Consider the following 16231-nt stretch of genomic DNA (forward strand, 5'->3'; position numbering starts at 1 on the left):
ATTTATAGCTATTTAATATTAAGAGTACTCCAAGACTATTAGACAATATACCGTATGTGTTTTGTTTATCCTGCTTTTGGTTGGAATTTATAAGTACAATTCTAATTTTCAAGACAGAAATATTTCTTGCAAATGATGTATCATTGTCTTTAACTGTCACAGCTCCTCCTTTTCACCCATGGTTCAGTATGTTGAGCAAAATACACGTTACAATACATTCATCTTGATCAACCCAGCTAGTGCTTTTTTTTGGGGGGGGGGGCATTTTTCAGTAATGTTAATTAAATCATTTAAAATGTATTACAGACCTATGTCTGTATTACAGTGGGGGGTTTGCAACATAGTATTACATCAGGCAGCACGGTGGTTAGCATTGTTGCCTCACAGCAAGAAGGTCCCGAGTTCAATTCCACCATCGGGTGGGGGCCTTTGTGTGTGGGTTTTTGCATGTTTGCATGTCTGGGTACTCCAGCTTTCTCCCACAGTCCACAGACATTAGTGGGGTCAGGTTAATTGGAAACTCTAAACTGCCCATAGGTGTGAGTGTGACTGGTTGTCTGCGTCTATGTGTTAGCCCTGCGACAGACTGGCGACCTGTCCAGGGTGTAACCTGCTTCTCGCACTAAGGCAGCGGGGATAGGCTCCAGATTGAACACACTGGAAATCATCAATGTCAAAAAAGCACACACTAAAAAGAGACCACATCTCCAATTAAAGACCTACTTGCCGTTGTCTCTCTTGAGGTTCACCATGCCAAAATTATCGACCAACTAACGGATTCAGGCTGATTAACCCTGTCATGCATGAATTATGACCACGACAATCAGAATTTTGTCTTTAGTCTTTTTACTCCTCTTTACGCATGAAAAAATGAATAAAATACTTAAGAAAAAAAAATCCTGATTGAGGTGGTCATAATTCATGCATGACAGGGTTCAATAACAACAATTACAATGAAGCATGTCATATATCTATAGTGACATTAAACGACCAGTGGGTGGCAGGTATGGAGTGAGGCATCAGTGTCCAATGTAGTGGTTTATGTGCAAGTGCAATCCCATCAACACTGACGCAAATACAAGGAAACAGCCTTTGAACAGCTGTGTCCACTGTAGTGACCACTATGCATGAAAGGGTTAAACTGACGTTCTGTCTTTGAAAGAGGCATAGAGAGAAACCAGCTTTGGTCCTTTTCAATACTGAAACCGCTTGGGTCTTGCATGACTCCAGACTCCTTGCTAGCTACATGTAGCCTAATCTCTGCTCCTCCTGTTTTATTTATATTATTATATTTAATAACTATGAAAAAACAGTATCTCTCTTTTCTGTAAACTTTTGGCCAACCATCTTATTTTGCAGAAATGAAAGTTAGACACAAGCCATGAGTTCACATATCTCCAGGAGCATGCGTCACTTTGCAAAACTTAGTGATATACACAGAAAATGTTATATGCTTTTATGCATGCTTTTATTCTACATAAAAACAAACAAACAAAAGGGATTGAGGACAGAAAACAAATCACTTGACACTTGGATTGAAACTGTGCGGGGATGTGAAGTGTGATGTTGTGTGTATGTTTTTACCTACCAATTTCAAGCAGGCTCCCTTAAAGAGTAAATATGTAATGACTGCCATTGCACTTACACGCTTTCCCCTCTCATCACTTGAGCCAGACTTCTCAGTGGCTTCTCTTCCCCAAAGACAGCTCATCAGTATTCTGCTGCTTCACCACCTGACAGGACGCCCGATTGCTGTAAACAACATCGTACATTTTGCATGCAACAGCTGCATCATAGCGCAGCCGTAATGTCACAGAGTGCTGAATTCCTTCTTTCATCTTAAAACACACACACACACACACACACACACACACACACACACACACACACACACACACACACCAATAGGCTGCAATCAGTTGAAGAGACTTTACTGGGATCAGACCAAACTGCCCCCCCAACACACACTCACACCTTATTGCTTTAGTAATTCATAGTACAGTATGACTAGGTATCATACCACAACAAACAACCATTAGCTAGTATTCTGTTCTTTTGAATGTTCCTCCTCTGATGGTGACTGTGTTGTTTGGCCTCATTTTTTTCCCCACCAGGTCACATGTGCAAAAACAACAATAAAGCTTTAACAATTGAAAGAAAAACAAAACACACTGTACATTGGTAGCGTATGTGCACCTACCCAGTCATACAGTCTTCTCACTTATGTATGTGCTCCGTATACACATTTTAATGCATAGCTGGTGCACTTGGATTCATTCAGCAGATATTTCAATCTTCAGATACGATGATACCGTATACCAGTTCTGAAAGATTGACTGAGCTTATATACTGGGACCATCTGCAGAATAACAATTATTCAGCAAACCAGGAAGACAAATTCTCTCTTGATTTGCATATTTTCTCAGACAAATTCAAGTCTATTAAGTTTGGTTATTTTGGCTTCACAGTTCTACAGTTTGTGGTTTTTTAGGCATAAATAATAATGTAAAAAATCTCTAGGCAGATTTACATTAATCCCCATAAGTTCTCATATGCTGTAATACATCACATCAGTGATTCTAAGGTGACAGTCAATCACTCAGCACCAGGATGCAGGATTCTTAAATCTACACTCACCTCCTCCACAAATGACATAAATACAACATTTGCCAAACTAAGGAATTATGATGATACTCACACTGAGTTAGATTTTACCAAGAGAAGCAGCAGGAAACCACCATGTGTGATTCATTATTCATTGTTGCAAAGAAATCCTTGAATCCAGTCAAACTAAAGCTCCATCTGACAGCACAGCAGTGGGAGCAAGTGTATGCAGTGTGGGTGTAGCCAGTGGCGGTCCTAGCCTGTTCGGTGCCCTGGGAACCCCCCACCCCCCAAATTATGTCTGAGCATCTAAAAGTCACATACATGTTTTATATATTTAGTTCAACAAACATCCTCAAAGTTTCTATGCTAGAAGGTTGTGCATCCATCTGGGGTATCTAAGCTCAAAGGAATAATGAAAGAAGAATAATCAAGTAGAATGAACATGTTTCCCCACTGACCGAGTTCTTGAAAACCATGATCACTAATCAATAAAGACTCAAGCTGCAAGGCAAAAATGCATACACCATCTGTAAGCCAAGCAGGACTGGGCATGGACATGAAGATGAGCAAGTAAACAGTTATTGTCATGGTCCCTGTGCCCCGCTGGTCAATCCTCTATTGGGCAATATGTTTGTGGTTTGTTTGCTCTCTCGCTCTCGCCCTCTCTCTCACTCTCTCTCTTTCTCGCCACGGCGATGCTCACTGCGGGCTCCCGCTGCTGGCCCACACACCTGCTCATCACCACACCGGCCGCTGATCCCAGCTGATTACTGCACTACTTAGATGGCGAGTCTGCACTAGTCTTTGCTGGATCGTTGAGCTATCAGTGTCAGTTAGACTTGTGTTTCTGCTTGTCATGGTCTGGTTGGGCACCTGCAGGTCTCAGACAGCGGCTCCTCCTCCTTTAGGCGGAGTCCGGTTGCCCCTCCCTGGCTGACCACCTGTGAGCAATCGTGCCAGCGGTATATCAGACCTGCGCTCTCAACCACTCATCGCCTGAGTATCTGCTATTCCCATGTTAGTTCAGTGGAGCATCCTAAACCTTGTCTTAACGCCGTGTGATGACTGACCTGTCTTTTCTTGTCCTCAGCGATAGCACCCGGAGTGGAGATCTTGTTCCCCTCGCTCCCGTCCTCCTGGACCTGGGCCGCCAGCTGCTTACACAACGTGGCCTGCCGGCCCACCGCTCACCTGCCTGCCTCCCCACGCCTCGACCGCTTCCGGGTTTTCCGCTCCACCTGTCCCCTCCATCTGAAACCAAGTAAGGCAATTCAATTCAACTGCGGAGGATTATTGGTTGTCTGCTGGATCCCTCTGATCGTGATCTCCTCTTGTTCCAGTGCCCCCGGCCCCTACCTAGTCCTGTTTCTACCTCCCCGCTGTCCCCGCTGTTCAGCCGTCTCCTAGAGGTGTCTAGGTCGCCCTCATTATCACCGACGAATCCTACGCGCCACTAGTGTGGTGGCGTCGCTTTGTGTTTCACCTTTGTTTACCTGTGGGCGGAAATAAATCATTTGTTTTCTGTCACCTCGCTTCCGGGTTGGTTTCTGCGCCTGTGTCCATCCCTGTTCCCTCGTGCCGTTGAGCCGTGACACTGCTAACCTGTACTTTGAGAATTTCTTATAATTATCCTGCTAACCTGACGTTTTGTGTGTAGATCATTTTTGGAACCCGATGCGGAGAGGAGTGATTGAGGGGGAACGTTTTTGTACAGAAAGTGTGGAACACCCTTCTCCCAACCCTGTTTCCCACGGACCCTGGCGACCCGGACCCGTTTCCCCTGCACGTTGTATATAGCCACTTGGTGTATGTGTTCACTGTAAATAAATGCACTGTCCTTCGCTTAAAGGAAAACCCTGGCCTGCGCCTGAGTCTCTCTCGGAAACCTTATCAGTTATAATGCTCAGTGAGTTTTTAAATGCACTCACATTACTTGCTTCCCATGGCTGCTGGAAGGTGAGGTCTTTTCAACTGAGGGATTCGTCTCCTCAGGGCAACAGAAATGAAACAACATGTTGGGAGGATAGTCTTGCTATTAACTGCCGTGTGTGTAAGAAAAAATGGATTCCAGCAGCGTCCAGAGCAGAATTGGAGTACAGTGATCTTTGCACAGTTAAACTTCCTGAAGGGCCTTTTTTAGTCATTATGATTAAAATTCCGCTCACACACATAAAATCCTTTCACAATCCTGTGGATCTACTTTCAAAACATTCCTGCTTCTCTGCTTCTATCTCCTAAAGACAAAAGACTTGCATAACACCTGCAAAGACATTTTAATTGACACAAATGTAGTGAATCAGGGCATGTTTCTGGAAAATGACTAATACTGAAGCAGCTATAATAAAGCAAAGCTACATCTATTACTGGAACTCCATCATCAAGAAGAAGCAGAAATGCAAAGGTGCTCCTGTTGTATCTTCTTTTTACATAGACATGGATATTATAACACAAGCATGTTTTCAGTATTAGAAAATTGAAGCATAGACCTGCATTAAATAAGGCTACGTTCACTCTGCAGGTCTTGATGCTCAATTCCGATTTTTTGATCAAATCCGATGTTTTTGTCTGCTCGTTCACACTACAAATAAAATGCGACAGCAAACGCGCTCTAGTGTGAACGCTCAAAGCGGCCGCATGCGCAAAAGATGTCACACACAACGCGCTCTGTTTAGACCCAGACCAACAGTATTGTTTGACTGATGGCCTTAATATAAAGACTTCGGACTTTACGTTTCCCAATTTTTGCTTTAAGTTATTTTGTTATTTACATAATAATGTAAATAACCTAATAAGGATCCTTATTGCTGTTTGAGAGGAGCGGTGCTTCAAAGGATAGCTGCAGAGTTCTGTCAGAATCTGCAGATTATACAGAACAAATAAAATGTTCACGTTTCTCCAACGTTGTCTTCCCAACAGTTTAGCTGACATCTATACTGGATGGCCAGGAAGCGTTCGCGATGTCTTCTCCGGCGCTGATAATTGGCATTTGTCTTGTGTCAGTGACGTAAAAGACGGATTTAATGCGACATGACCATCAAACAGCAGTCGCTTTCTAAAACATTGGATATGCATCAAATTCAGGACCACATACGAAAGTGACCCAGATCGGATGTGATAATATCGGATTTGTGCCGTTCACACTGTCACACCATGATCAGATATGGGTCGCATAGGGTCAAAAAAATCTGATTTGATGCGCTTTCCCCTGCAGTGTGAACGTAGCCTAAGTGATATTACATTATCCTGCGTGGCCTTCAGTCTGGCCTTTGTAATTAAAACATTGTGGGCCTGTTGACTCATCATCACATCAGAAGAATCATTTGTTTTTTAGGCCAACCAGCCTCTATTCCCTGCCAGAAAACAAGAAAGGAAAACCTTGTCAGCCTGTGCTATCCTATCTGCACACCACGTGGCAGAAAGAAAGTGGAGGAATAAAAGATGATCAGCACAAGAAATATATGAAAAAACAGCAAGTGAAAAAGAATGGAAACAAGACTAACAGCACAATAAAAGCTGACTCTCAGTTCATCCCTCTGTGTCCTGTGCGTCCTGTATTTGTGTCCAATCCTGCCTGCCACACAGCAAACACGACATGTCTCCTCTGTGCTGAAGTCTACTGCACCTCTCGCTGTTCTACAGAACAGCCACACCACAAAAAATAAATTGCTGCAAATGGAAAATACAATCTTCTTTTGACTATAATGGTACTGAAACATAAGAAATAGTAACAGCCACAAAAACAAAAGTCTAAAGATGACCTGTGTTCCCTGAAAGCAGCACTGTGGGTTTTCCTGTCTGCAAAGGGGAAAAAGCTTAGAAAAGTTACATGATATTAACCAGGCCAACAGAGAAGAACAGACTGACACTATTGTGTAGAGAATTTGTTAATCTCATATGTTTTGCATTATTGACAAACACAGTTACTATAACAAATTGTGATGTAAGAATAACTTGTCTGATTTTGTTTGTTTTGTTCAGACACAATTTTTTATATTATTATTTTTAATGAATAGCTTCGAGCTCCAGGGCTACAGCCTGTTTTACTATATTTTCACTAATATGTTTCATGTTTTCTGAAAATGCTGATGTCGTTATGGCCTACTGTGTTTAGGAAAGACAGAAAACAGCACAATAATCCCCAGCTGTCAGGCAAACGTACACACTGATTATGTGGGTGCCTGTTCCTGCTCGGACTCCCTTTTACCCATGTATCTGGTTTTTGCCACATGTCTCTAAAGGCTACGTCAATTTACCTTCAAAATGTAGCTGAAAGAATCTCAGGTCTGCTTTCGCTGAGCTGCATAAAAAATTAATGTGATAGCATTACTATTCATGATTGGAAATGTCTTGCATTGACCAAATATTTGATTTTTGTGCTTTTGGGGTCGTTAATGGACTGCTGTGTAGTTTTATACTACAACTACAAAGATTGATTTTAAATATCATGCATCATCCCAGTAAAAATAAATGAACTGTCTCCACCTGACACCATCATCCTATCATTTCTTGCCTAATTATCTAAGTCTGCCTAAATTAGCTTTTGTTACAGATGTTGTTAATTACCTGAAGCATTTTCTCCAGTAGGATGCACAAGTTGACCTCTCTCTTTTAAAACGATTTTTCAGTCTTTTAGGACTGCTTTCACTGGCTTCCATCTGCAATCCAACTGTCACTTTAGAGGCTCAGTTTCTATCCCCAAAGTCATGCCTTTGGGTATGGCCTTCCAATATGGATTCATCCCACGTTGCACATCTTTCAGGTAAAGCCCGTGAGAAAAAGGGGCTTCCAAGCTGCCCCCAGATCCTCACCACATACCTGAGACGCATGTTTATCCCTATCTATATGGTTGCCTTTTCCCAGGCTTGCTGAATGTGTTAGCTATCCAATCGTTTTTGTTTTTTGACTCCTTTTTTTGTCATTTTGTTCTATTTTTTGGATACATTTTTGCATTGCCCTCCGAGTTTTTTCTGTCTAAGAATTGCCCTGAGAGTGTGTGTCTTATTACTCTGCCAGAATAAACACAGCCTTGCATCTGCACCAGATAGGCTTACTTCCCCGTAAGGGTAAGGTAAGTCAGTTTGAGTACTGCGAGTAAAATGCATTTGATTTCCCCCCGAACATTCAGATTAGTGCAGCATGAATTCATTCATGAGGGGGAAATTACAGTGAGAACATGTAGAGGCTCTGTTAGATGGATAACATAGTGAGTTCAGTGCATTGATGTGACATTGTCCTGAAGGATTTAGTTATTCTCCATGGTTAAAGAAATTGCACTAATTAATTCATATTTATTTAACTTTGGGCTGACTCAGCATGTAACAGAGGCCACACATAATAGAGGACACACTCTTGACCTACTGATCTCCAAAGGCCTGAGCATTTCAAAGGTTACTGTGTCTGATGTGGGCCTGTCTGATCATTACTGTGTTTTCTTTGAAAGTAAAATCTCAGCCCACACAAATATATCAACAACAGTGATAACAAAACGAGTCAGACCTGTTACAGATCGTCAACTTTTCTTTAATGTCAGGTGTGTTTCCAGAACCACTAAAAACTGCTGTAATAAAACCTATACTGAAAAAGGACAATCTTGACAAGACACAAATGAACAACTACAGGCCGATCTCAAATCTCCCGTTTTTAAGTAAGATCATTGAAAAAGCAGTTTCTCAACAGCTCAGTTACTTCTTAAAACAGAATAATTGCTACGATGCCTTCCAGTCAGGTTTTAGACAGAACCACAGCACTGAAACCGCTCTGACCAAAGTGTTTAATGATATATTCAATGACTGGTTGTGCCACAATTTTCTCCAGCTAAACAAAAACAAGACTGAGGTAATAGTCTTTGGCGCCAAAGAAAAACGATTACAGGTCACCAGAGAACTTCAATCTATACATCTAAAAACCACAAACCAGGCGAGAAATTTGGGTGTAGTGATGGATGCAGACCTAAACTTAGAAAAACACATTAAGACAATAACAAAGTCAGCTTACTATCACCTCAAGACGCCGAGTAGAAACCACTGTGGCGTGACTAACGGACTGGCATGGAGCATCCGTCAGTGCCGGGTTAAGCAGATCTCCGTGTAGTCACCGTGATGGAGAGCAGGTGTGCTGGTGATGGCCCAGCCCGGGGGTGTGGCTACCCGAGCATCACGCATTCCACAGACACAGGACCACGGACCATGACAGATTATGTACTTACTAAATACCACTGTTCAAAAGTTGAATAAAGAAACAAACAAATGTTTGCCTTTTTTTAAAATTAAAACCTCTTTGTAGAACATCACATCAGTTACAATGTAGAATCAATGTCAAGTATAGTTTACAAACGACAAAATGTTCACATAAAATCATGACACCATTTAAATAATATCACCCACTATAGCATTCTGTAATTTACCGTCTCTTTTGAAAACTTATCACTACATATACAGCACAAGACTTTTAAGAGTATTTCACAAGAGCATTTTCCCCTGGTTTTACTACCACACTGGGTCACATGTTCACCAAAACGCAGCACACCTTCGCCATCTTAGAGTCACCTTTTCACCCTCACATGGAAGAAGTAACCTGATTGGCATGGTGGTATGTAGCATGTAGTTTGAAACAAAGATTTCGTAGTGCCCCATATATTGGAACCCAGTCAGGATTTGTTTCATTCATTTCATTGGCTGGTTTGCTGCAATAATGAAAAACAATTAGCAACCCTATAAATAGAAGGTAGTTCTGCATGTTTGTTCTAAATTGCTATGACCTCAGAGCGCATTGAAAATAAAACTAATAGGGTATAAAGAGTCTCACAGCTGCTATCCAGGCCTTCTTTTGCTAACATCCAACACATAAGCTCCCTCATGATGATTCCAGGTGAGGAAACAATGAAAAGAGAGCCAGAGCCCTATTAACGTACAGATCTAGAAAGAAGACGCTGCATTTTTAACTCTGAGGGAGATGGGGAACGAGCCTATTTCCAAAAAAAGTGGAGTGTGTTCCTTTAAGTACTGTATTGTATACAGGGAGTGAGGAATTATTAGGCAAGTTGTATTTTTGAGGAATAATGTTATTATTGAACAACAACCATGTTCTCAATGAACCCAAAAAACTCATTAATATCAAAGCTGAATGTTTTTGGAAGTAGTTTTTAGTTTGTTTTTAGTTTTAGCTATTTTAGGGGGATATCTGTGTGTGCAGGTGACTATTACTGTGCATAATTATTAGGCAACTTAACAAAAAACAAATATATACCCATTTCAATTATTTATTTTTACCAGTGAAACCAATATAACATCTCCACATTCACAAATATACATTTCTGACATTCAAAAACAAAACAAAAACAAATCAGCGACCAATATAGCCACCTTTCTTTGCAAGGACACTCAAAAGCCTGCCATCCATGGATTCTGTCAGTGTTTTGATCTGTTCACCATCAACATTGCGTGCAGCAGCAACCACAGCCTCCCAGACACTGTTCAGAGAGGTGTACTGTTTTCCCTCCTTGTAAATCTCACATTTGATGATGGACCACAGGTTCTCAATGGGGTTCAGATCAGGTGAACAAGGAGGCCATGTCATTAGTTTTTCTTCTTTTATACCCTTTCTTGCCAGCCACGCTGTGGAGTACTTGGACGCGTGTGATGGAGCATTGTCCTGCATGGAAATCATGTTTTTCTTGAAGGATGCAGACTTCTTCCTGTACCACTGCTTGAAGAAGGTGTCTTCCAGAAACTGGCAGTAGGACTGGGAGTTGAGCTTGACTCCATCCTCAACCCGAAAAGGCCCCACAAGCTCATCTTTGATGATACCAGCCCAAACCAGTACTCCACCTCCACCTTGCTGGCGTCTGAGTCAGACTGGAGCTCTCTGCCCTTTACCAATCCAGCCACGGGCCCATCCATCTGTCCCATCAAGACTCACTCTCATTTCATCAGTCCATAAAACCTTAGAAAAACCAGTCTTGAGATATTTCTTGGCCCAGTCTTGACGTTTCAGCTTGTGTGTCTTGTTCAGTGGTGGTCGTCTTTCAGCCTTTCTTACCTTGGCCATGTCTCTGAGTATTGCACACCTTGTGCTTTTGGGCACTCCAGTGATGTTGCAGCTCTGAAATATGGCCAAACTGGTGGCAAGCGGCATCTTGGCAGCTGCACGCTTGACTTTTCTCAGTTCATGGGCAGTTATTTTGCGCCTTGGTTTTTCCACACGCTTCTTGCCACCCTGTTGACTATTTTGAATGAAACGCTTGATTGTTCGATGATCACGCTTCAGAAGCTTTGCAATTTTGAGACTGCTGCATCCCTCTGCAAGATATCTCACTGTTTTTGACTTTTCTGAGCCTGTCAAGTCCTTCTTTTGACCCATTTTGCCAAAGGAAAGGACGTTGCCTAATAATTATGCACACCTGATATAGGGTGTTGATGTCATTAGATTAGATTAGATTAGATTAGATAGAACTTTATTAATCCCTCGGGTGGGTTCCTCTGGGAAATTCGATTTCCAAAAAAGCACAGCACCGACAGAAGTTACAGAGTTACAGAATATTATATATATATATATATATATATATATATATACACACACACACATATATATAAATACAGAGACAATATAAATAAAATATACGAAGGGGATAAATAGAATAAATAGGAATAAAAATAAAAATACAAGTGAATTGCACATTTCAAGTATTGAGTCTATTGCACCGTTGACTATTTACAAAAGTATTGCACAAAAGGTATTGCACAGTGAGGTGAAGAGGCACTACAGCTTAGTTGTTCCCCCCTCCTTTGTCCTCCTGTTTCCCCTCCCTCTCCCCTCCAGGGAGGAGTTAAACAGTCTGATGGCGTGTGGGACAAAGGAGTTTTTAGATTAGATTAGACCACACCTCTTTTCATTACAGAGATGCACATCACCTAATATGCTTAATTGGTAGTAGGCTTTCGAGCCTATACAGCTTGGAGTAAGACAACATGCATGAAGAGGATGATGTGGACAAAATACTCATTTGCCTAATAATTCTGCACTCCCTGTATATTGTCAAAAACTAAAGTGTACATAGCAGTTGTTGTATCTTGTTTACTGTATCACTGACAGATAATTTCAAAGTCAAGTGAACGCTACATTATAGTGAGATATTGTGTAATGTGAAATACTGTAAGCAAATGAATAAACAACCTCATTCTTGCTAAACCTTTGACTCTGTTTTGTTTGAATCCAACTGTTTTTTGCAGATGTAAATAAAACATGTTGTTACTTTTATTATTATTAGTCCTTTATTTATCCAGGTAAAAAAATCTCATTGAGATTAAAAATCTCATTTCCAAGAGAGACCTGGCATCATAGCAACAAAAGTCACATACCACATAGGTATATAACATTTAAAACAAATACAATATCCCATACAAACATGTGTAAAATATACAATAACAGATCAAATTAAGAGTACATTAAAAACAATCAATTTTAGTATTATTATTATCATCATCATTGCACTAAATACATTTTAAATAAAGGATACTTTGATATACATTCTACTGTAAGGTTGGAAATGTATTTTCTTCACCCTAAAATATATTTTGAAATGTATTTTGGTTTGAAACAAATATATTTTCAATTTCAAAAATATATTTTTTGAGCATCACAAATACAACATATATTTACCACATATTTGAAATATATTTTGGCCAGGAAAAATGTAATGTATGGGTATAGTCACTGACATAAAGCGATTCCTAGAAAGTAGATTCTGTTCATCTGGATGTGGTATTTTCTGTGAGCGAAATGTTTCATCACTCATCCAAGTGACTTCTTCAGTCTCAGCTGAAGTCTCAGGTAGTGATGTTAATTCAGAGTGAGCTGTTTAAATAACAGCACAGCATTTTATATCAGCAGATATGGTGGGTGAAATTCAAAATATACTGACAGCTCTCCAAGTAAGACTTCAGTATTAAATAAAACGGCCCGGTTATGAAGTGGAACTTTAATCTCAGCCAAATCGATTTGCTCAGGAACAAATAAAACACTGAAATAAACATAACATTTAGATGTTATCTCCATCCACAAAAGTCACAGATGATGAATGCTCGATAAAATGGGGGTAGCGAGAACATTTTGAGCTACTTGACTTCGATGCGTCCTTTGAATTGGAACAGTACTTGGTCTGTGACTGATGATGTATCACAAGTCCGCATATTGAGAAACGCCTATGGACTGCATCGAGATAATAGGGAGGAACACATCGTAAACCGTGTGGTGTTTTTGAGTTTCTTTGGGTTTCTGTTGTTGTTGGGTAATGTTTGATCTCTTAAGTGTGAGCAGTGCACTGATGTGAGCGAGCACTTCCTCAGTCAGTACCACTGCGGTCCTCTGCTTGGCAGTGGAGGTTTTGGCTCAGTGTTTTCAGGACAGAGGCTCTCTGATGGACTACATGTAAAAAAAAATACACACCTGTATTTATTCATTTAAAAAATTTGCACTTTCTCTCCATTATCATTATTATTACAGTTCAAGAAGTTTATTTTATTATTTTATTGTTTTAAAATATTTTACTCTTTTTTTAACCATCCAGGTTGCCATTAAATTACAACTGACAAGTGGACAACACTGGTGAGTGATACTTAAAATAAATAAATAAACTAAATGTGTACAAAAATGCACAGGGTGTTTTGAGTGACACATGTGAAACAAAGCTACGATTGTTTAGCTCCGTCTTCTGCTGGTGGCTCAGGGGAGCTGCAGCTGTGGTGTGCAGTGGTTGAGAAATTTGTAACAGTTAGGGTACCTGGGTCGTTGACTCAGCGTTTTCAGTTTTGTACCTTTCTTTGTGTTCTCTTGGTTTATTACTGTGAAGGTTTTGGTTTCTGTATTGCATTTCTATTTTCCACGGTTCTTCTTGGTTTGTGATTTTGTAGTTCTTATGTTTGGGTTTCCATGTTCCCTCTGTTGCAGTGTCTGAACTTACTGTCTGTAAGTTCAGCCTGTGTTTCCTGTTTTACTTTGAAAGTTCGTATCTCATGTTAATGTGTCTGGTTTTGGTTCCTCTGTCCCGTCAGCCCTGATTTTCCCCAGCTGTGTTTCCCTTCTGTCTCTCATTCACTGATTGCTCCCTCTGTGTATTTAAGCCCTGTGTTTTCCTTTGTCTGGGTCATGATATACCATCTACTATGCTGTGTGTTCTGTCTTCCTGCCAGCCTGCCAGTTCAGTTTTTTTGGTACCTTCAGTTTAGTTATTTTATGTTTCAGCAATAAAGCTGTTTTGACTGCACTATTTTGCTCACGTGAGTCTGCACTTTGGGTCCTCCTACCCACCACTCCTGCATGCACACAGCTTAATCTTCTTCTTTGTTACGTCAGTCAGATGAGATCAATCACGTTCCCATGCAGATTGCACCGCTGCAGCTGCTGTCAGAGGACGGGGGGCACCCTGGGGTCATCCACATGCTGGACTGGTTCGAGGTGGAGGGGCGGGGCTTCCTGCTGGTGATGGAGAGGCCTCTACACTGTCAGGATTTGCTTGACTTGATCACGGAGAGAGGAGCTCTGTCAGAAAGCCTCTCACTCAGGTTTGCGCTCCCGCCCACCACCTTTGAAGGAGGTTGAAAGGAGGTTAATGCATTCTGCTGCAGTCGTTTAGATGTCTGTTAACATTCTGGTTCTTTGTTCTTCCCAATAGGATTTTCCATCAGGTGGTTGAGGCGCTTCTATTCATTCACTCCCGCGGCATCGTGCACATGGACATCAAAGACGAGAACATAGTGGTAAACACCATGACGATGGACATCAAAATCGTAGACTTTAGGTATGGGGCGTTGCTTAAAGACGGCATGTACAGCGAGTTTCAAGGTAACCAGTCATTCTAAGGCTACATCCACATGTACACGGGTATTTTTGAAAAGTGCACAGCGTGACATCAAAAATGATGCACACCTTTGACGTTGCGTGACTAAATCTCAATTTTCCTCATCCAGACGTAAATGGAAAAACTGAGTTTTCTAAAATCTCCACCTTGGGAGCAGTTTGCACAGAAAAAGCTGCATTTTCAAAAATACCCGTGTACATGTGGACTTAGCATAAACCTATAGCATCTTTTCCCCCTTCCCCTACAAAATTCCTCCCTGTGCCGAGTTTCGCATTGTAACCCTCCTCTCCTCACTTCCTGCGTCCTCAGGAACCCGTGTCTACAGCCCCCCCGAGTGGATTGCGTCAAAGCCCTACAAGGCAGTCCCCCTCACCGTCTGGTCTTTGGGGGTTTTGCTATTCACCATGGTCTGCGGCTACATTCCCTTCAAGAATGACGATGAGATTTACAAAGCCTGCCCCAGGTTCACCAGGCCGGTGTCTACAGGTGAGCCTCAGGTTCTCCTCAACAGGCGTTTCCTCCAAAATCACTGTGGTTCAGGGTCACATCACCCCTCCTACATGTATAGTAAATCTTTTCAGAACCTTTCTCTTTTTTTCCCACCAGGATGCCAGTCTCTGATTCATTGGTGTCTCTCCTTCCAGCCTGAGGACCGTCCCATTCTGAAGGAGATCCTGTCACACTCCTGGATGAAAGAGGAGGAAGAAGAGGAGGGGAGGCCTGCGGGAGGAGCACGGCTCCCTTCCCTGACAGTTCCTGCGAAGTATCAGGACTCTGGACTGTTTAGGACTTTAGATTTGCAGATTGGACGTGGTCCTTATCTGCTTTCAATTAAGCCTGGTGGCACCCTTAGCTGGAAATTATTTTTCTATATGCGTTTGCATATTTATTGATTATTTATTTTTGCTTGGGTTGCTGATTTTACACCAGACTGTGAAGCGGAGTTTCACCGGGTTTTTTTTTTTTTGTTTGTTTGTTTTTTTTTTACATTTAAGTTGGGTTTGTTTTTTTTGTTTTTTTTTTTTGTTTTCCTTTACTGAAACCTGCAAGCAGCGACTTTGATCAGTCCCACGATAAAAGTGGAATTAAAGATAAAGTCATTTCATCACATTCTGTTTTCTGTTTGACTGACTGGAAATATACAACGTTGTAGAGCTGCAACACATTTAATTGCCACTGGACATGGCAACCTGGGTTCCCTCCGGTGGCTGACGACCACCATGGGTTGTTAGATCTTGTTATTTTGTGCTGCTTTAACATCTTCTGACACTTTGTGCCAAATTGACCCTCAAGGGGGCACATATTCCACAAGGACTGTCAGATTTGAATGACCCAGCAGCTTCAGAGAGGCACAGGGGGACAGACACAGAGGCAAAAGCCAGGCACATAGAGGCACAAGAGACACACACACACAGGCCTACAAAGATTAAGAGTCAAAACGTAAAAGCATTAAACCACTTCTCTGTGTCACACTCTGCCTGTCAAACACGTGGCCACTGTAGCAGCTGCAAACTGCTCTTATCTAGCACTCGTAGTAACACAAGCTAAACGTATGCCCTCTGTTGTTCTGTTGCAGCACTGTATACCGCCTTAGCTCATAGCCTTCCACTCTGTATTGCTCCTTTGCCGCCCATCTCTTTAACCCTAACCCCTAACCCATTTAAAAACCAAACACACAGACAAAGCAGAGCGAAGAAGAGGCGCACAAGGCGATTCTCTTATAGCGGTAACTGATCATGTGTTGCTCTCCACTTGTAGGATGCGTCTTGA

The 16231-nt window shown here is 41.6% G+C and overlaps 1 protein-coding gene and 1 long non-coding RNA gene across 3 annotated transcripts; both read left to right on the plus strand.

Annotated features, from left to right (window-relative positions):
• The first annotated feature begins 3468 nt into the window (after positions 1-3468).
• LOC146558981 (uncharacterized) lies at positions 3469-4056 on the plus strand. Its single transcript, XR_014888666.1, has 3 exons — positions 3469-3624; positions 3698-3868; positions 3948-4056. It is a non-coding gene; the product is annotated as an uncharacterized LOC146558981 (long non-coding RNA).
• A 9697-nt stretch (positions 4057-13753) lies between these two features.
• LOC146558982 (serine/threonine-protein kinase pim-2-like) lies at positions 13754-15762 on the plus strand. 2 transcript variants are annotated; one of them, XM_085246766.1, is made up of 5 exons: positions 13754-13880; positions 13987-14165; positions 14276-14445; positions 14771-14947; positions 15068-15762. In XM_085246766.1, the coding sequence occupies exons 2-5, from the start codon at positions 14041-14043 to the stop codon at positions 15352-15354; spliced, it is 759 nt and encodes a 252-aa protein (XP_085102892.1). In that variant the 5' UTR covers positions 13754-13880; positions 13987-14040; the 3' UTR covers positions 15355-15762. The 2 variants fall into 2 exon arrangements, with proteins under 2 accessions (XP_085102892.1, XP_085102891.1); XM_085246765.1 differs by having other exon boundaries at positions 13761-13880; positions 13957-14165.
• The last annotated feature ends 469 nt before the right edge of the window (positions 15763-16231 follow it).

This window comes from Mchenga conophoros, linkage group LG15 (assembly GCF_057382185.1).
Source record: "Mchenga conophoros isolate Kocher_MC1m ecotype Shallow Benthic linkage group LG15, M_conophoros_male_GT1.1, whole genome shotgun sequence".
NCBI classification, from domain to species: domain Eukaryota; kingdom Metazoa; phylum Chordata; class Actinopteri; order Cichliformes; family Cichlidae; genus Mchenga; species Mchenga conophoros.